The 22,204-nt window shown below is 47.6% G+C and overlaps 1 protein-coding gene across 1 annotated transcript in view; it reads right to left on the minus strand.

Moving 5' to 3' along the window:
- The window catches only part of KIAA1549 (KIAA1549 ortholog), a 125,415-nt gene that overhangs the window by 53,918 nt on the left and 49,293 nt on the right, over window positions 1–22,204 (minus strand). Inside the window, exons 2-8 of the mRNA XM_036246340.1 lie at window positions 18,133–20,775; window positions 15,307–15,395; window positions 13,527–13,704; window positions 11,829–11,959; window positions 9,081–9,264; window positions 7,867–7,926; window positions 5,725–5,873 (exon numbers count right to left, since the gene is read on the minus strand). Coding sequence (XP_036102233.1) covers window positions 5,725–5,873; window positions 7,867–7,926; window positions 9,081–9,264; window positions 11,829–11,959; window positions 13,527–13,704; window positions 15,307–15,395; window positions 18,133–20,775 — 3,434 coding nt within the window. The remainder of the gene's footprint in view (window positions 1–5,724; window positions 5,874–7,866; window positions 7,927–9,080; window positions 9,265–11,828; window positions 11,960–13,526; window positions 13,705–15,306; window positions 15,396–18,132; window positions 20,776–22,204) is intronic.

The raw sequence follows: 22,204 nt of genomic DNA on the forward strand, positions 1-22,204 counted from the left end.
CATGATCTTATATATTAAAAAAATAAAAAACACCCTAAAAACTCTACCAAAAAACTATTACAATAAATGAATTCGTAAATTTGCTAAATACAAAATCAACACAATGAAACTAATTATGCTTCTATAAACTAACAAGGAACTATCTGAAAAAGAAATAAATAAAAAACAGTGCCAGTCACAATAGCATTAAAAATAATAAAATACTTAGGAGTAAGTTTAACCAAGGAAGTGAAACATGTATACACTAAAAATTATAAGAAATTGATGACTGAATAAGACACAAATGAAAAGATACCTCATGTTCACAAATTAGAAGAATATTGTTAAAATGTCCATATTATCCAAAGCCACCTACAGATTCAATACAATCCCTATCAAAATTCCAATGGCATTTTTCACAGACAGAAAACAATCCAAAAACTTATATGGAACCACAAAAGCCCCTGCTGACAAAGGAGCCAACAATACCAAATGGAGAAGAGAGTCTCTTTGATTAATGGTGTTGGGAAAACTGGATATTCACATGCAAAAGAATAAAATTAGTTCTTAATGGAAAGGCTTACATGTAAGACTTGAAACCATAAAACTCCTAGGAGAAAACACAGGGAAAGAGCTCCGTAACACTAGTCTTGGCAAAGATATTTTTTGGATATGAGACTCGCAGCACAAGCTACTAAAGCAAAAATAAACAAGTGGAACTACGTCAAACTAAAAAGTTCCTACACAGCAAAAGAAACAATCAACAAAAATGAAAAGACAACTTACAAAATGTGAGAAAATACTTGCAAATCATAAACCTGATAAAGGTTTAATATCCAAAATATACAAGGAATTCATACATCTCAATAGCCACCAAAAAAAAAAAGACATTTTAGAGTAGATATTTTTCTACAGAAGACATACAAAAGGCATATGATAAGGTGCTCAACATCTTAATCATCAGAAAAATGCAAATCAAAACCACAATGAAATATCTCCTCACATCTGTTAGAATAGCTAATATCAGAAAACAAGAGCTAAGTGCTGCTGAGGATGTGGTAAAAAGGTAACCCGTGTGCACTGTTGGTGGGAATATAAATTGGTACAGTCATTATGGAAAACAGTATGGAGGTTCCTCCAACACTTAAAAATAGAACTACCAGATGATCCAGCAATTACACTTCTGGGTACTTATCCAAAGGAAATGAACTCATTATCTTGCAAAGATATCTGCACCCCCATGTTCAATGCAGCATTGTTTACAATAGCCGAGATATGGAAACAACCTAAGTGTCTGCCTATGGGTGAGTAGATAAAGAAAACACACACACACACGCACAGCAATAATATTCACCCATAGAAATAGAAGGAAGCCCTGGCCAGTTTGGCTCAGCGGTTAAAGCAACGGCCTGCGGTCCAGAGAGATCCAGGTTCGGTTCCCACTAAGGGCACGTACCTTGGTTGCAGTTTGTCCCCGGGTCGTGTGGGTGGCAGCCACTCGATGTGTCCCTTTCATGTCGATGTTTCTCTCTCTGTCTCCTCCTCTCTCTCCCTCCCACTCTATCTGAACACAAGGTGGGAAAATGTCCTCGGGTGAGGATTAAAAAAAAAAAATAGAAGGAAGCCCTGGCTGCTTTGGCTCAGCGGTTGGAGCGTCAGCCTGCGGACCAGAGAGTCCCGGGTTCGGTTCCCACTAGGGGTACGTACCAAAAAAAAAAAAAAATAGAAGAAAATCCTGCCCTGGCCAGTTTGGCTCAGCGGTTAGTGTCAGCTTGTGGTCCAAAGAGTCCCAGGTTCGGATCCCGCTAAGGGCAGGTACCTCGGTTGCAGTTTGCCCCTGGTCCTGGTTGGGTTGTGCAGGAGGCAGCCACTTGATGTGTCCCTTTCACGTCGATGCTTCTCTCTCTCTCTCTTCCATTCTCTCCCTCCCACTCTATCTGAACAAAAAATAGAAAAATGTCCTCAGGTGAGGATAAAAAAAAAAATAGAAGGAAATCTTGCCATTCGTTACATGGATGGACCTCTAGAGCAATATGTTAAATGAGATAAGTCAGACAAAGACACATACTGTATGATCTCACTTATATGTGGAATTAAAAAACAAAACAAAACCAAAAAAAACCTCATAGAAACAGGGAGTAGACTGGTAGTTGCCAGAAGCTGGGGGTGGGGAAATGGGTCAAGATTGTTGAAGGGCACAAACTTCCAGTTATAAGTCTGGGGATCTAATATACAGCACGGTGAATACAGTTAATAATACTATACTGTATGCTAGAAACTGGCGAAGAGAATAGATCTTAAAAGTTCTCACCACACACATACACAAACGTAACTGTGAGCAGTGGGTGTGTTAACTAACCTTATTGTGGTAATCATTTCACAATGTATACTTACATCAAATCATCACATTACGCACCTGAAACTTACACAATGTCATATGTTGATGATATCTCCATCAAGCTGGGAAAATCCTCATAAATTCATAATCTACTGGATCAAACAGTACTTTGATTTGTTCCAAAATTTGTATCACTCTGGTATCCAGGGTAGCCCTTGACATTAGTACTTCAGAACCTAGTACATTTGATACATCACAGTTTAACATAAAAATAGCTTTCTAGCCCTCGCCGGTTTGGCTCAGCGGTTAGAGCGTCGGCCTGTGGACCAATGAGTCGCGAGTTCAATTCTGGTCAAGGGCACGTACCTCGGTGGTGGTTCATCCCCGGCCCTTGTTGGGTCATGCGGGAGGCAGCAATTGATGTCTCTCTCACGTCGATGTTTCTCTGTCTCCCTCTCTCTTCCTCCCTCCTCCTACTCTATGTGATAATAAATAGAAAAATATCCTCGGGTGAGGATTAAACAAACAAACAAAAAAGCTTTCTATTCTGTTGCTATTTCTCTTATTAATATGCAACAATTTTATTGCCCCTTCAAACTCCAGCAGAGCGATGGCTGATGCTGCGAGTCGATGATCAACAGAGACTCGGAGCCCTCGCTTTTATACACGCAGTTTGAACCTCGGTCTTTACCACTGCCACTGGCAAAAGCGCTGCCACTTTCCTGGCCACGTGCACAGGGCTGCTCCGTGCTCCAGACGTGGCTGCTGGACTTCTTCACCGCTGGACACCTCTGGCAAACCAACAACTTCATGACTTCACTGCAAACACCCGCTTCCAGATCACACGTGAAGATCGTTAACGACGCAGGTCCAAACCCTCATCCCTGGAAACTGCTCTTTATACCTCTCTCTCCTCTGACGGGCTCATCTGGCCTGCTCTTTGGTATTCCCAGGCCAGTTCCCTGACCATTTCTGCTCCCTAATCACCTATCCCTCCCCTGGAGCGCTGCAGCACTAATTTTTTATTAGCCTTTAGAATGAATACTAAAAAAGGCCACTAAAAAGCACGTTGATCACACCCTCATGTCCCTCTACCTATATTTATTCCGCTGAAATGTTCTGATACATTTTAGAAATGGTTTCTCCTTGCAGAAACCATCTTTCCAATTTCCAGTGATACCCACCTTCATTAAAGATTCTACAAGCTTCTCTGATCTGAAAATAGCAGTCAGTGAAATCTAATTCCAGCATCCTTGCAGGGTGACTTCCGATCAGGCTCATATCTGGAATCCATGTGACCATGTGTTCAGCCTAGTCAATGTGGCTCAGTGGTTGAGCGTCGACCCACACACTAAGAGGTCGCCGGTTCGATTCCTGGTCAGGGCACATGCCCAGGTTGTGACCCAATCCCCAGTGGGGGGCATGCAGGAGGTGGCCAATTGATATTCTCTCTCACTGATGTTTCTATCTCTCTTTCCCTCTCCCTTCCTCTCTCTCTAAAATCAATTTTAAAAAACTATTAAAAATAAAATGACATCTTCACTATAGAAATTACATGTTCACTGGAGAAATTTTGAAAGCACAAAAAACCCTGGGCAGTGTGACTCAGTGGTTAGAGTGTTGGCCCAAGTACCAAAGGGTCTCAGGTTTGATTCCCAGTCAAAGGCATGTACCTGGGTTACAGGTTCAATACTAAGCCCGTCAGGGAGTGTGCAGGAGGCAATATGTCTCTCTCACATCAGTCTCTCTCTCTCTCACCCCTTCCCTCCATCCCTTCCACTCTCTAAAACTCAATGGAAAAAATATCCTCAGGTGAGGAGTAACCAAAAAAAAAAAAAAAGCACAAAGTTAAATATATAACCTCAAATTCAACCAATCCAAGACAATCACTGTAAATATTTTGGCACACTTCCTGCCATTAATCTTTTCATGAGTTTTACATTAATATTTAAATTATATTGCACATCATTCTTTTACAGCATTTCTTCACCCTTGAAGATGTTTCTGTATCGCACACTAATTTTAAAACATGACAACAGCTGCACAATATTCCAACATACAGAGATTCACAACCATGTACTTAGCCATCCCCCACCTGCGGGACATCTGGACTGTTTCCATATTTCCACAGATGACGCTGAAGGGTCCTGTGCCCTGCACGAGTCCTTGTCTCCCATGCAGGTGAGAAGCAGGGCACCGTTTCTAAGCAACCCATCAGATGGCACCATGACCGTGGGGTGACTTGGTTAACATTCACAAATCCAATATTCCTCCTCAGGGAGATGCCCAGCTAATCCGGCACCTCCTTATGTCATCTTCAGGTGCTTTATCACTGTTCCGTGTGATTAACCTCCACCTAAACCTCGAGTTCTGTGAAGCCAGGGTTACTGAACACAGCCAAACTTTCAGAATTCATCTTCATTTTTATTCGTTTCATAGTCATATAAATATGTATTTGCTTTATATTTCTATTCATATCACTCTCAATTTTTCATTAGTTTAAAAATGTCTCTATATTCTAGTGCATCTGGCAAAGGACCTGTTTCAGAAACCTAACCACCACCCCAGTGAGAGGGGATCTAAAAGCAATGCTTACAGGGGAAACCAGGTAAAAGAGCTGGGGGGCCATGATGCCAGTGCGAGGCCACCTGCCACACGCCCCCCCCCCCCCAGCATCAGTTCTGCCTCCTTCTCCCTAAGGCCCCTCCTCCCCCCCTTCCCCGCCCCTGCGCTGCGGGGCTGCCCCGTGGCTTCCTGCCTCGGGAATGCCCTGCTCTGCAAGCCAGCAGCTGATCAAGGAAAAAAACGAAACAACGCTAATACCCATGAAGATGGGAACAAACCACAGCCCCAACCTCCACGTCGCCGTGAGCCTGTGCACTTTGAAATGGGTCACTTTTCAATCCAAATGGAACTGTCATTTGTAACTTTTCTGCCTATAGGGTGAAGAACATTTCAGGTGACATGAGACAACCAGAGGTGGCAGGAGGCGGGCAGGATGAGGCGCCAGAACCCAGGGCAGAATATTTTCCTCCCTCTCATCTCGTCAGGTCTCGTCCAGCTGAACGGTTTCTCTCTCTGGTGCTACGAGTAACATTCCGCAATGGACTCCGCTTTGGGTGTTACGAAATTATTTTTTGAAAAAGAAGGTCATTCGATGGCATGGCAACCCGCTGACTCGATCCTTCTGCTGTGCTCCCCACAAGGGGCATCCCTGTGCCGACCACTTACTGGGGGCCGGGGAAGTATTTGTCTAGACTTGAGTGGCACGGAAACTGTCACATGCAGCTGCCACCTAAGACAGAATCCGTCTAACTCAGAATCTTGCTGGGGCATTTGCATTTGCATGAACACCCGGCGGGGTTGCAGACTGCGCTCTCTCCTTCCCTCCTCTCCGGCCTCCTCACCTGCACCACGCTGTTGCCGGCGGCCACGGTGGCCCTTCTCCACACCCGCCTTCTCGTGGAAACCTCGCTCAGCAGCTGGGCCAGCTTGCGCTCCATCTCGGCCTGAAACACTTCATTCTGAAGCTGCTTCTCAACGACGCCCAGGAGGACTACATTTCAATGAAAACACACCCAGGCCCCGAGAGAGTTAGCGGTGGAGGAAGAAAGGGTGCGCGCACCAGAGAAATGAACCGCCCATCCCTAGAGCAGCGGTTTTCTGAACCGCAGGCCGACGCTCCAACCGCTGAGCCAAACCGGCCAGGGCTAGAGCAGCGATTTTCAACGTTTCTCATCTCTTGGCACATATAAACTAATTACTAAAATTCTGTGGCACACCAAAAGATATATTTTTGCCAATCTGACAAAAAATATAGGTATCATTCTGAGTCATTCATACCAGATGGCTATTATTATGATGGCGGTTGTCATTTTTTTTTTAATCCTCACCCGAGGACATTTTTTTTCCATTTATCTTCAGATAGAGTGGGGGAGAGAGAGAGAGAAACATCAATGTGAGAGACACACATCGATTGGTTGCCTCCTGCACGACCCGGATCAGGGCTGGGGATGGAACCACAACCAAGGTATGTGCCCTTGGCCGGAATCGAACCCTCAACTCACTGATCCGCAGGCTGACACTCTAACTGCTGAGCCAAACCGGCCAGGGAGCTGCTGTCATATCTTAATTTGCCAGTCTAAGGGAAAAGAAGTCAGTGGCCCTGACTAGTCGGTATCACGTTTTGAAATGGCTGGCGGCACACCAGTTGAAACCGCTGCCCGAGAGAGGAGACACTAACGGGGGGGAAGTGAGGGAGGGTCTAGGACGCGCTGCTCACGGGTCTCAGCTATAGCTCCACGCTCCACGTGTTACGGACTGGCGGCCAGAACCCCAGACAGTCAGCAGTGCACGGGGGCGGGGGGCTAAGAGGGCCTGCACGAGATCAAACAGTTTGTCTGCACGTATTTCAAAACTTCTGGCAATGGTTTAAGTTCATATCTTATCTTGACTCATAAACGGACTCAAGATAAAGTGCCTGTCTTCAGACAGCTGCTGTGAACAGGACAATGCGAACAGATCGTCTGCCAGATTTCCCTTGACTCCAGCACGGGGTCGAACCCCCTCTGAGACGCAACCACGACCACGGGCAAGTCACTGCACCGCCGGGAAACTATCTGGAAAAGGAGGCCACGGTACCACGCAAAGAGGAGGGGCTTTACCGTGGAAAGTGGTATGTGAAGCAAGGAGGACTTGCAGGTACGGGACCCATCGTGGTGACGCGCACCCTCCACGTGCTTCCTCCCGAGGACGAGTTCCTCACTGTGTTGCTCACACCCTGACCACGCGTGGGCACGTTAGTGCTTCTCGCACTTTCGTGGAACCAGGACAGAAAGTCTTATTTGGTAAAAGCCATCATGGTAAATATCTGACCTGGGCCGGCAAGACTTTTAAAAAGGCTTCTTGCCCTGGCTGGTTTGGCTCAGCAGTTAGAGCATCGGCCTGCAGTCTAGAGAGACCCGGGTTCGGTTCCCGCTAAGGGCACATACCTCGGTTGCAGTTTGTCCCCGGCCCTGGTCAGTCGTGCGGGTGGCAGCCACTCGATGTGTCACTTTCACGTCGATGTTTCTCTCTCTCTCTCTCTCTCTGTTCCTCTCTCTCCCTCCCACTCTACCTGAACAAAAAATGGAAAAATGTCTTTGGGTGAGGATAAAAAAAAATAAAATAAAAAGGCTTCTTATTTGCTCACCAGGTTACCTTATTTGTCTTTATACAACCAAACAAATACGACTTTTAGAAAAAGAAAAAGAAAGACCCTTCCTTCAGTAACTCATCCTGTTCTGGACTGAAATACTCAGTCCCTGTCAGACTGCGAGAGAGGGAGGGAGAAGGAGAGAGCGATAGAAACATCGATGAGAGAGAACATCGCCTGGATGCCTCCTGCATGTCCCCCACGGGGATCGGGCACACAGCCTGGGCACGGGCCCTGACGGGAATCGAACCAGCAACCTCCTGGTGCATGGGTCGATGCTCTACCACTGAGCCACACCGGCCGGGCAGATTTCTTATTCTTATAGTTCCCAAAATATGACGTACATTAAACATACCTGTTCGTACCCAAGAGGACTTCAACAACTGAGACAGGTTGAGCTGCGGGTACTGGAAGGCTATAAAAAGGAAAGAGGCAGGGAAGGAGACAAATCTATAAAAAACATGTCTGCAGCAGCCAGAAAGGAGCGAGTCCTAGGAAACACTGGGTAAGCCACAGGACACTGCCTGGCCTTTACGCCTTACCAATAAATATGGAAGAAAATGCCAGATTGGTGGACAGAAAGCAGTTTCTGAGCACATCAGTTTCACAGAGGAAGAGGGACAGAAAGCAATAAAGGGCTTGCTCCAGGGACATCGAGGGTCACTGCTTCACATCACCCACACGTGCCCCTTGGGATGTCATTGGTCCAGAGCCCTGAGTTTTCACGCCACGTTCCTCAGAGCCTAGGGTCTCCCAGCAGTGACTCGGGCCCGTGACCCTGGCTTGCGTGGACAGTCCTGGTGCACACCTGTTGCCCAGCATATTACTGCACCCACATCTTCACGTACATAGTTGAAAGCTGCTCGATGTAAATAATGATTTTAGCCTCGTCTACGGCTTCACTTGACAAGTGATTCTTGTCATTTCATTAACAGCACAGCACATACATTAAGAATCATTAGACCATTTAGCTGTACCTTGATTCTGGGGGGGCCAGAGGGGGCCTGACTTCAACGCGGGCACCTACTGGGTGCTTGAAGTAAGTGCTTCTCCCATCCCACTCATCTGCACCGTGAATCTCATTGCCGGGGAGAAAGGTTTTGTTTGTCTTTAGTAATCATTCTTTTTTTAAGTGTACACAAAATAAAATTCACTCTTTTGGGGGGCTAGTTTTATAGATTTTGACAAATGCCTAGATCCCTGGAACCAGCACCACAATAAAGACACAGAACAACAATCTCATCGCCCCCGAAACGGCCTCTGCCGCTCTCTTGTGGTCTGGCTTTCCTCCACCTTCACCCCTGGCAACCACAGATATGCTCTCTGCCCCCTCCCCCTTTTCCAGAACTGGTGTAGTCTTTCGTCACACCCCTTTCCTCAGATAAGAGAACAAACTGAGGCCCAGTGGGTGAGGAGGGTCTGGAGGTGCACCCTAGCTTGACTCTGAGAAGTTCCAATTTCATCTGATTTTTATTCTGGACTTCAGCTAAGTATGTCACTGGAGGGAAACAGGTCCACCGACGAAGGCTCAGGGCCGCGTTCCCCGCACTGGCCGGGAGCCGTACTCACGTTCCGCGATCTGGAGCACCGGGTACCCCAGGTAGAAACTGAACTCCACCTCGCTCAGGTTCCTGAGCAGCTCGCTCACTTGGGTGCCGTTCCAAAACTCCTGCGGGCCTCTAACAGCAAAGACGATATTCACGGGGCCCCGGCGAGGCGCCCCCCTGGAAGAACCCACGGTGATATTCAGGATCTGAAAGAAGGAAGTCGGAGTCAGCTTCTAACATAAATGAAAACATTCCGCTGAAATTCTGACTATGATTTCTATCTCTCTCTGGTATTTCTTAAAATGAGGGAACAATACCCTGGCCGGTTTGGCCCAGCGGTTAGAGCGTCGGCCTGCGGACCAGAGAGTCCCGGGTTCAGTTCCCACTAAGGGCACGTCCCTCGGTTGCAGTTTGTCCTCAGCCCCAGTAGGGTTGTGTGGGTGGCAACCAGTCGATGTGTCTCTCTCACATCGATGTTTCTCTCTCTCTCTGTCTTCCTCCTTCTCTCCCTCCCACTCTATCTGAAGATAAATTAAAAAATGTCCTTGGGTGAGGATAAAAAAAAAAAGAGGCAACATTTTTAGCCCCAGCCATGTGGCTCTGTTGGTTGGAGCATCATCCCATACACCTAAAGGTTGCGGGTTTGATCCCCAGTCAGGGGGTGTACAGGAGGCAACCGAGCAATGTTTCTCTCTCATCAATGTTTCTCTCTCTCTCTCCCCCTCAAATCAATAAACATATCCTTGGGTGAGGATTTTTAAAAAAAGAAGGAACATTTTTAAAGGAAAAGCAATGGCTTCAATGACCTGGTTCCCTTTTGCAACTTTAAATCCTCAGGTTATTGCAAATTTTTTTTTACACTAAGTGATGAACTGAGCACATGTATCTATAGCCTCTCCCCTCCCCCTCCCCTCCTAGATGCCACAGAAAGAACAATGAAGTTGAACAAAGAGGAACAAGTCTACAACAGCACTGAGAATGGAAGAAACCCTGAGATGCTGTCGAATTTCTGGCAAACAGAGGGAGGATGAAATCATGTGGATAGAAACGAGAACGGGGGGCCAAGGCCCAGAGCCCACAGGCAGAGACCACAGTGGGGCCATTCTCCAGAGCGGCCCAGGCGAGCTCCACAGCCATAATCAAGCAAAGGCGGTGTGCCCAGGAGCCCAGCCAAGTTCCTCCCTTTCCCTTTCTGACGGCCACACCCGGAGCAACACAGAGGTGCTAACGGCCACCACACCACCCTCCACCCAGAACAGCCCGGAGCACGGCTCCCTGAGGACAGTGAACTCCCTGCCTGAGAAGACCAAGAGATGTACTGCAGGTTTCGTCCCTAAGCGAGCAGGTGGGTAGAGACTGTTTACCAGAGACAGAGGAGGAGAGAAAATGAATGAAAAAAGCAGCTTGTGCTCCATCCCAGGCTTGACCTCCTCATCTCGCACTGGGGACAGGGGTCCCGGTCTGCCTGTCTCTGCCCGCTCACAGCCCCGGAGAGAAGCTCACCGCTGATAGTCTGCCAGGTGCCCAGTGTTCCACTGAATGTCCCATCAGGACACAAGGCTGACGTGGAAACAGACTCGACAGCTGAAGGGGAAAGCCGAATGAGCTGCCAAAGTCAATGACCTGCTCCTTCACTCCTAACACCAGCCAATCAACGGTCCCAGGCATTTGTAGAAAACTAATAGCACGAAAGCAAAGGACCAAAATCGACACAGTACAATGGCTGCAGAGAAAATAGAGATAACTTAGGAAAGAGAAGACAACCTTAAAAAAAAAAACTCTAATGTCCATTAGAGACTTTCAAGGCGATAGTACATCCTCACGCAAGATAATCCTGCATCACTGCAGAAAAGTGCAATAAAAAAGGAGCAAAGAATAATGGAAAAAGTGATGGCTAAAAGAAAATTCAACAGAGGGATTGAGTAACGTACTAAACACAGCTGAAGAGTCAATTAATGACCTGGAAGACAAAGATTAGAAAAATCTGTAAGAATAGGGAATTATAAAAGAGATTAAAAATATACGAAATACGAAAGTGAATCTAGGAGCACCAAAATCTATTTCTTACGAATTCCAGAAAGAAAACAAAGCATATGGAAGAAAAAATATCAAAGAAATATAAAAACATCGGCAGTTTCCATACAATACAGACAAAACCTGTTCTTTGATTAGTAGCTGTATTCCCTCTGTTCAGAGTGAAGCACGACCTTTCATGGTATCCCATAAAACAAAAGAACTGTGTATTTAGGCATTCCCCACACTGCATATGGTTCCTTTTTGTTGCTGTTGTTAATCCTCAGCCGAGGATATTTTTGCATTGGTTTTTAGATAGAGTGGAAGGGAGGGGGAGAGAGAGAAACATCGATGTGAGAGAGACACATCAATCGGTTGCCTCCTGCACCACCCCAACCGAGGCCAGGGATTAAACCTGCAACCCACATACATGCCCTTGACTGGTATTCGAACTCACAACCCTTTGTTCCACAGACTGACACTCTAACCACTGGGCCAAACCAGCCAGGGCTGGGTATGGGTCCTTTTAAGAACATTCTTGAATTTCCTGCAGATGATCATCTCTCCTCAGCGCATCGCAGCTGAGCTCCCTGGTGATCCTGCTCCAATGCCAGGGAAAGAGATCAACCCTGACCCACGCGAAGGGGATCTCCTCCACTGGAGGGAATCAGCGAGCGTTACGTGCACCGTCGACATTATGAAACCGGCTCCTCCGGAAAGGCCGAGGCGTCCGTTCTGCATCGGGCGCCCCGCTCACCTGCACCGTGAGGTTATAGGCGCCCTGGCGGTGCTTCCGCACTTCAGCGAGCGCCGTCATCAGGCCTTTCTCGATGCGCTGGGTGAAGGTGCAGAAGCCGGTGTCCACGCTCGGAGGCACAAACTGAAGGACTGAAAGAAAGACAGCAATCACGGCCCGTGAACGAGGCGTTTCTTCATTATCGAGGAATAAGGAGAGGGAGAAACAGTACCAAAACCACCTACTTCATCCATGAACAGGATTCAGTTCTATGCTGTATCATTTTTTATGTCTGTATCATGAAAATGTAGAAAGTATCTATCTCTGCACCAGATGAAAACATGCAATGTAAAGGTGATGTTATTTTTTTTTTAATATGTTTTTATTGATGTTTTAGGGAGAGAGAGAAACATTGATGTGAGGGAGAAACATCAATTGGCTGCTTCCTGCACACGCCCCACTGGAATCAAGCCCATAACCCAGGCATGTGCCCTGACCGGGAATCAAACCAGGACCTCTCAGTCCATGGGGCGACACTCAATCCACTGAGCCACCCGGCCGGGCAGACATTATCATTTTTAAATGGGAAAATACTTAACAACTGACTAAACTATTTCCAATATATCAATTAGAGAAATATTTATGGGTGAAATGACATGATATCTGGTATTGCTGTAAAACACGCTAGCGTTCCTCAAAAAGCTGTGTGGGAGTTAGATAAAACAAAATTGGGAAAATGTTCATAATTGTTTAAACTTCGTGATGAGCATATGTGGGCTTAATATGTTATTCTATTTCTGTATGTTTAAATAATGTCTGTAATAAAAAGTTAAATATGATAGTAAAGAATTACTATGAATTTTAGGGGGTATGATGATATTGGAAGAAATATTTGTATGCATGCATGCATATATGGATACGTGTATATATGTGTATGTACACGTATGTGTGTATATATGTTTAATAATCCTTATCTTTTAGGGACACAGGCTAAAATATTTATGAATGAGATGATATCATGTCATATCAAAATAACATGAGATATTCTCAAGATCAATCCACGTTGTCACAAGTGGTAGTATTTCAGAAATAAGTCTGACCGAAAAAGTCGAGAACCATGATTTCACTCACATGAATATAAAACTGAAAGGAACAAATGAACAAACAAGAAGAACAAACCAAAAAAACCTCACAGACAGACAATAGTGTGGAGGGTACCAGATGGAAAGGGGGTGGGGATAGTAAAGGATAAAGGGGTCAAATATGTGATGAGAAAAGACTTGACTTTGGGTGGTGGGCACACAGTGCAGTATACAGACATGTATCATTGAAATGTACACCAGAAACCTATGTAACTTCAGTAACTAAAGTCACCTCGATACATTTAATGAAGAAACAAACAGAAAACAAAGTAATATGAGAGGAGGGGCTGTAGTGGGGGTGTAGAGGTAGCAAGGTGTTGACAGTTGTTGAAACTGTACACTAGGTAAAGGGTTCATGAAACTACTCTGCGTACTTTTGTATAACTATAAAGTTTTTGAAGATTTAAGTACATTTTTTTAAAATCCTCCCTAAATGTTTTACAAACATTTATACTCAGGTTTCTCTTCAGATTGTATAAATCTTTCATCTCTTTTTTTTTTTTTTTTTTACAAACATTTTTAAAAAGAACGTGAACCTCTATTTACAAGTCAAAACAACTATGGTCAGTGTTCTCACCCGTTTGGACTTGGAACCTGGACTCCGGCACCAGGAAGGAAGGTTTCACAGCCAGGATTAAAGGAGTTTGGTCACGTACAAGTTTACTATTTATAAGCACATTTATGACTGATATCGCCGTGTAAACAAAAGGACCAGATGTTACCAGAAAAGTGAAGTCAGCGAATAGTTCATAAACCTATGAAAATAAAAGAGACAAAAGATAATAATTACCAAACTACTGAATCAAAATTACCATCAACCAAGTGAACAGGAAGTTGTACTGAGTAGAAAATAATAAAGTAGCCTGGCCGGTGTGACTCAGTGGATGAGCATTGACCCATGCACCAAGAGGTCACTGGTTCAATTCCAGGTCAGGGCACATGCCCAGGTTGTGGGTCAGATCCCCCAGTGGGTGGCGTGCAGGAAGTGGCCAAATTGATGATCTCTCTCATCGATGTTTCTCTCTCTCTCTCTCCCTCTCCCTTCCTCTCTCCCTAAAATCAATAAAGAAAAAAATTTTTGAAAAAAAATAAAAATAATAAAGGTATAAAAATAAATATAGCTAGTTTTATTTTATTTATTTGTTTGTTTCTGTTAATCCTCACTCAGAGATATTTTTCCATTGATATTTTTAGATAGAGAGGGAGGGAGGGAGGGAGGGAGGGAGGGAGGGAGGGAGGGAGGGACATCGATGTGAGAGAGACATATTGACTGGTTGCCTCCTGCATGACCCCAACCAGGGATTGAACTTAAAACCCAGGTATGTGTTCTTGACCAGGAATCTAACCTGAGGCCCTTCAATCCTCAGGCTGACCATCTAACTGCTAAACCAAACCAGCCAGGGCTAAATAGCTAGTTTTAAAAGAAGGACCAGTGCTTCACGGTCAAAATTTTATTTTAGTAGGTACTTCTACACATCTGCTATCCTTCTTGAAAACAGCACAAAATTACAAGAGCAAGGACAGCGAGAAAGAATAGCCAACAATGTGAACTGAATAAGAAGTTATGCAGAATTCGAGATGTTTGCTGTATTTAACCCACATATAAGGAAACAGTTACTCTACTGAGCAGTGTTGTCCAAAAGAAATAGGTGAGCTCCATATGCAAGTATACAATTTCTGGGAGTCACATTAAAAAGCAAAAAGAAACGGGTGACATTAATTTTACAGACATTTTACTTAACCCAATATACCTGACATCATTTCTATGTAAATTACTAGTGGGATATTTTACATTCTTTTCTTCACTAAGACTTTAAAATCCAGTGTGTATTGGGCACTGGCAGCCCACCTCAATTCAGACGAACCCCATTTCACACGCTCAGGTGCCACATGGGGCTCGCGGCTCCCCCTGGGGAAGGGAGGGGTCTAAGCGTGGCTTCTGAGCTCAAGGGGGAGAGGAGGCATTGGCACAGTGTCTACCATAAAACATCTGGAGATCTATCTCTAATTCATTGAACGTACAGAAACATGCATATGCACCGTCTCTAAAGTCTAATTTAAACTCGAATCTGAGTCCTTTCATGGAAATCAAGAGCGGCACAATCATGCGGGTCATCGCCCTAAACCCTGGTCTTGGAGCCCCTTGGCTCCCACTCTGCCAACACATCCTCCGGAGGGCTAAACCTGGCCCAGTCTGGGGTCAGGAAGGGCTTCCCTGACGACGTGACACTTGAGTGGAGATCCAAAGGCTGAAATGGTGTTCACCAGGGGACGGAAGGGAAGAGAACGCTCCGTGACCAACTACACTGGGCCTCCGCCTGGGCTCCCGCCGCAGACTCCACGCCGCAGGGACCCACCTTGAGCTCCACCGCGCGGTTGAAGTGGCTTCTCAGCACCTCCTTGATGGCCGTGATGATGTACTCCTGCACGGCTCTCCTGGCCAGCACTGCAAGTTCAAGCACGTGCAGGTCAGTGGCTTGAGGCTAACACAGGCACCACACTTCTGGACCCCAGGGCAGACAGAGCCTGTGCCGGGCCAAACCGGGGCAGCGGCTCCAAACCCTGCTCTGTAAATAAGGCCCCAACGAGGTAAGAACAGCTTGACGGTACCAGGTCAGCCATGCACAGCATCAGCTCGACATGCTGCGGAAACCCTCGACTCTGCCTCGGCGGGGGAGACCAGGGATCACCTGGTGCCCCAGGCAGGGGACAGAGAGCATGGAGTTCTCATGTGCAACAAGGGTCAAGTTCCTTCAGCATCTCATAAATGTCCTATCAAAATGACATTACCGAGGTCCTGCTGTATTACTCTGAATGGTCTCTGTGACCCACCACCATAACCTCCACCTTCTTGAATTAATCAGAGTAAGATCTAAAACTGCAACATTGGGATATGAGTCCAAGAATCTTTGGGAAGAAAGGATCGTCAACAAATACCTATGGTCTCTCCAAATAGCTAGGGTTTCCCCAGAGCAAGAGGGGTGAGAGGCCTGGGGGCAGGCCAGCTCTGGGTGAAGGCAGCCTCACCCCATACTGGGTACGTGTGGCCAGTGCCTTCCTAAGAACCCATCACGGATCAAAGGAGAACACTCTCACTTTTATTACGGAGCTCCCTATAAAAAACCCTTTCAGAGGACAAAGAATCACCCAACCTTCTTTTTCTCTGATCCATAGTTACCAAAAAAACAACAACAAAAACCCCAAGGTCTCACCCAGCCCATGTGGCTCAGTGGATTGAGCATCATCCCATGGACTGAGCGGTCCCAGTTCCATTCCCGGTCAGGGCACATGCCTGGGTTGTGGGCCTGATCCCCGGTGGGGTGTGCAGGAGGCGGCCAATCAGAGTTTTTCTCTCATATTGATGTTTCTCTCTCTCTTCCTCCCCATTCCTTTCTAAAAAAATTAATATTTTTTTAAAAAGGTCAAAATGTAAATGAAGATTCAAAATAAGATACTTCCTATATGAAAGTAACAGTATGGATACTTCTGCACATTTACTAAAACTTGAAGTGTACATTTACAATGGGTGAATTTTACCCCAAGACACTATTAAAAATACAATGATCCCTAGCAAAGGATATTAAACTCATTAAATGTATGTTATATATACTACATATATTTGATATTTTTAGAGATACTTCTAAAATGGTTTCTAATTATTTATAGAATGTTAAATTCTAAAAGATACATTATAACCATAAGTGTCATAAATGTCATAGAAGCCCAGATAAAGAAGCTTTCAGTAGTTCTTTTAATAAGTTTATTGTAACTGGCCGCTTTGTAGCTACTGTGTAACAATTCTGTAGGAAGGAAGAAAAGTATCTTGTCTGTTAGAAATTCTTTTCTCTCTCCTCTGAACTGCTGTAATCCCCAAGATGAAAGTTCACTGCTTCGTCCCAACCTCCTTTCCTGCATAATTACCTCCTCCCATTACATAGTCTACTTACAGCCGAACTGAATGTCCCCATCTGTCCAGCCTCTCCACCTGTGTTCACACCCTCAATCTGGGACACTTCCTTCCATCTCCAGTTGACAGCCTGGCACTCATCCGTGAACGAGACCTCCAACGCACAACCTTCCAAACCCTGATCACCCTCATTCACTCTCAGAGAACTCTGCTTCAACCCCTCAACACAGCTGCCGAGAAAACACGGCTCAGCTTCCGCCCTCCTGGACTAGAAGCGCCTTGAGGGACGGGACCGTGTCATTCATCTATATCCCGGGAAGCTTCTAGAAGCACTTCACACATACTCAGAGCTCCATGACTACTTGTCACGCGCATTAACAAATGGGGAGGGTGGAGCTGGGAGAGCAAAGGCTTCAGCTGCTCCCAACTCCCTGGGAGGGTCGCAGCACCCCCATGGTAAGCGGAGGACACATGGCTGACGTCACTTGGCATGGAGAACCAAGACCAAGATGTTCTCCTTCTCCTCCCCCACCTCCACCTTTCCTTGTGCCTCCCTTCCATGTCCACGCCATTCCTCCTCTACCTCTCCTGCTGTCTTCCTCCCCTCTGTTCGTGTCTACCCCTCATCCCCATCAAAATCCACACACACCGCCAGGCTGCTCATCAACGGGTCGTATATAAGTACACAGGCACGAGTCGCAAGACTTCATGTGTGCCTGTCATATCTCATGAAGAACAAGCGCAGAGCCTTATCACACAAGCCACAGTCACTGGAGTGGCAGAAACACGGCAGCAAACATCCTCCGGTGTCACGTGACAGGCAGCTGCGCGGGGAGATACCGTGTGTTGGCCGGTCACACAGGACTGCTTCAACCACGTCTTCTAAGCACCCACTGGGTTATGGGTGCCAAAGACGCACATCCTAGCAAAAGCTTCTAAAGCCCGTTTAAATCTTTTATGTATTCTTATTGCTACTACAAACCACTATGAAGTAACACTGGGTGCTCTTCATACACCAGGCACTGGCTTGAGCACTTTATATGCATTAAAGCCTTTAAATCTTTACAATGAAGTGGGTGCCAGCGTGGAGGAAACTGAGGCTCAGCGAGGCTAAGGAACTGTCTGGAGAACTCCCAGGTGATCAGCAAGGCAGTGAGGATTACGAACCCAGGGGACCTCGGGGCCTTTGCCACGATGCCCCATATCACGTGAGCACTTCAAACAGCACCTCAGAAAGACCACCCCAAACAAGAGAGATGACACCGCAGGGCCTTACCGGTTGTGATCAAATAGGCATCGGGCACCGTGATGTCACACACATACGGCGGCTTGGTGGTGATGACCGCCGGAGCAGTGACCGCTGCTTCAGGAGCGGAGGTGGACGCGGGATGGAGGGGTGGCGAGGGCAGGGCCCCGCTGCTCTGGTGGGGAACCTGGCCCTCAGGGACGCTGTCCGGGATGACGTCAGGGGCAGGGCTGGGGTGAGATGTGCTCAGCTCAGGGGTGTTCATCAGTAGGTCTGTGGGTGTGAACGAGGGGCTCACAGATATTGGCTCTGTAGGTGCAGGGGAGGGGACCCCTTCAGAAAGAGATGAGGATGCTGACGCCGGGGACCCAGCGGTGACCAATACTGCAGTGAAAGGAACAACCTCGGAGAAGGAGGATAAGACGGACCCGTGATCACCCATGGCACTGATACCACCGTCGAAAGGCGCTGGAGTTGAAGACAGAGATGATTCCATTAAGGTGGGTGTTGTGTGAAAAGCAGTCAGAAGTGACGTGAAGTGAGTCCCCGCAGTCCAAACGTCAAGGGTGGGCTCCGACCTGGACGGCGCCAGGGTGGGGACTGCAGAGTCATGGGACATGAGTGAAAACTCAGAACAGGAGGTAGTTGCCGTGAAAGTTGAGGTAAAATGAGCTTCAGCATCTGTCAGTGAAACTGCTGCTGCTTCGGAGACCTGGAGAGACTCCGAGTAGAGGCCTGACGGCGAGGACACCTCAGAGTGGTGAGGCAGGAACGCAGACGCGTTTAAAGGAAGGTCTGAACGCGGCCCGAGCGCAGGAAAGTCGAGCTTGGTGGAATTAGGGACAGAAGGCTGCGGTGACGACAGACTGAGCACGTCAGACAGTGCAGGTGTCTCGCCCGAAGTGGAAAAGGCCTGAGCAATGAAGCTGGACAGGTCACTTGACACCGGAGATGGAAACGCAAGTCCTCCGGGAGAGGAGGGGGCCGAGCTGCTGAACCCCAGTGGCGGGGTTGAGAAAGAGCTGGAAGCAAACTGCAAAACAATGCTGGTTTCTGGGGGAAAACTGGCAGGTTCCACCGACGGATCCAAACCGTAAGACGTAAAAAGAGTTGGGACGCTGGCAGCAAGTGACGGCGTGTGTTCGTCGGCTGTGACAGAGAAAGATGAGTCAAGGAGAACACGGGTGATGACCAGAGGAGGCACAGCTGTCACCCGGGGTGGCGTTACTTGAGTTTCAGCGACACAGCAGGAGCCAGAGGAAACGGTATCAAGTGGCCCCGGCGGGGACAGGCGGCCGTGGGAAGGATACACTCGTGTGATCGTGACGCTGCTCGCGTCCACCTCGACAGAAAGGCCGAGGCCCGTTTCTGAGATTTCCACGGGTCGCGAAGACAGTGGAACTACTGGTCTCGAGGGGAAAAGCAGATTGTATTCTCGAGGCTCCTCCTCGAAGTCAGAGACGTCCGCTACCACGCCGCTCGGTGGCGCGATGCTGCTCGCTTCCCACACGGTCATGGTCTCAGCACCGTCCCCTGATCCCACGTCCTTCTCCGGGAGGCTCGTGGGCAGAACGTGCCGCGGTGACGCCACAGCGCAGGTCACGCACCACGTGGACGGTCTCAGTGGAGACCCCGGGCTCCAGACGTGAGTGGCGTCCACCTGACTTGGGACCACGGAGCTGCCAGGCAATTCTGCTGCCTCCTGGGAGCTGCTGGGACGAACGGGGTTAGACGAAACATCCGCTGATTGAGAAGAAAAGGACACGAACGCGAGAGGGGTGGAAAACAGAGCCGGATGCAGGCTGCTGCCGCTGCTTCTGGAAGCAAGGGCTCTGTGCGACGCAGCTGCCGTAGGAGACGGTCCTGGGCAGAGGGTTTCTTCCAGACTCCAATGCAAAGCAGTGGTCGCATCGGGGTATCTGTCTGTACCTGGAGCCAGAACATCCTCGGGAGGTGCTGAGACCTCGCCGGAGGCGGGAAATGGCTGTTGAGTGATGCCATTGCCTAATGGCTGAGGCACTGAGGACGTCGAGCTAAAAAGGAGGGTCTCTGCACCCTCTGTCCCTGAAGCCACGATCTCCAGCAAAGTCCTGCTTGATGAGTGCCCAGAAGGGTCAGTCAGATAAAGCACCAAATTCCTACTAGGAGTTGGAGTCATGCCCTTGGAAGTGAGAGAAGGTGACCACGAAGCACTGAAATGCCTGGGGGACTCGGCGCGGGTTGTGGGTTGCACGGTGTCTCGCCAGGGTGATGTCACTTCTTCATCTTGGGACGAAATCATGGGCAGCGATGGTGTCAGCACGGGGCCTGATGTCTCCTCGGGCAGCTCCCGTGGGCCCACGGTGGTGTACTGAATCGGAGAAACCACGTGGGAGGTGGCCCACGGAGTTTCTGGCAAAAAGTTATCCATTTCATCGTCATCTATGACCACCTCGTTGCTCGTCACTGACACGGAACTTGCCACAAAGATGCTGTGATCCGTTGGACTTTGGGTCAGTGTTCCTTGGTTGGAAAAGGCTGTATCAAAAGTCGCGGCGGAGGGAGATGACATGACGTGGAGAGCACGGCTCTGCGGGGACCCTGGGGCGGTTTCTGTTAAGGCCACGTGTGCAGGGCTGTGCCCGAGCTCCGGGGAGGAGGGAGAAAGGCGGGGCCCTTCCGAAGACAGCTCGTCTGCAAAGCAAACAAAAGCCAGGTCAGCTGCCGGCCACGCAAGGCACGCTGCTCACGTTGTGATTCAGATATAAAATTTTACTCTTTCAACCAATACCCACTCATTGTGAACATCCACAATTCATGGAAGTTCAGCGGCTCGTGGGAAGCCAGACACTGCCAGCATGGCTGTCAGGGTGGCATCTGCCAGCAGTCACAGGTCTGGGCTCCAGCTTTACCCACGCCTGTGCGTGCACAGAAGGGCACTTTCCTCTTCTCTGCTGACGTCCCCACAGCATACGGGAACGGGGGAGGCCGGGGGACGCTGTCGAGTGCATTCTCCCACGTTCATCACAGGAGAAAGAGAAGTGCAGAGAAGGTAACTAAACCAACGACATGCTCACCCGGACGGGCGTGGGGCTGGACTCTGAATGCCAGCCGCCGGAACGCCCAAGCCCACGCTCTCTCGCTTGCATAGAAATGGACAAGGCAACTCGGACTGCATCCCTCACTCCCCAGTAAGAGAGCTCAACAGGTTCCTGGTCAGATGGCCTTCCACGCTAAGGCCTCAGGCGACCTCGCACTCCCTGCTCCAGTCTCATGCCTTCCCAACTATGCTCTGGCCAAATAGGCTACCTTTAATTTCCTGAACCCAAAGCCTCTCTGGCTCAGCCTTTGCACATTCCTGTCCCTCTGCCTGGAAGGCCTTGGCTCTACACCCGGGTGATGCCTACGGGTCCTGCAGATGCAGCACAGGTACCACCTCCCTCCTCAGGTTGGGTCAGTACCCCTCCCTAGCTTCTACGATCACCCACTTATCATGCCCACTAAAATCAACTGTCGGCTCATTACACTGTGAGCCTCATGCAGACAGCTTAGATCGAACAAACAGCATCACTCCTATTCGTTAAAATAAAGACCACTTCAGATCAGCAAAAAGTGGTTATACCAACAGAAGACCTTCAGTAGAGACGTCTATTAACAATCCTCAACATCTCTGATAGGTACTGCAGCTTTAAGCAAAACAATGTATCAACTTTACCATAGGCTAATTGATATGAACAAGAGTTAAATTCCTACAGCACCTCACCAACATTGTAACAAAACGACAAACATTGAACAAAACAATGTTATGTGAGAACCTGCCATACTTCAAGAGGAAAGGTAATTAATTATCCCAGAAGGAAGATCTGAGAAAAAGGAATAGAGAATAAATAAATGATAAAGGTAGTATGGTTAAATCTAAACAAATTCCGAGGGTATAAAGGAACAATAATGCTCTGTAATTTGTGAGGTTATAAAACATAATACAGAATTAAAATAGCTTACTACAATTACACAGAAGCTGAAGGAGGGCATCCTAAGGTGACTCACTAGCAGAGGTGGAAATCAAGAGTGAAGACAAAATTCTGTGAATAGATTTTGTGTATATGTACTAAAATTTTAAAAT

Source organism: Molossus molossus, unplaced genomic scaffold (genome assembly GCF_014108415.1).
Source record: "Molossus molossus isolate mMolMol1 unplaced genomic scaffold, mMolMol1.p scaffold_m16_p_7, whole genome shotgun sequence".
Taxonomy (NCBI): Eukaryota; Metazoa; Chordata; class Mammalia; order Chiroptera; family Molossidae; genus Molossus; species Molossus molossus.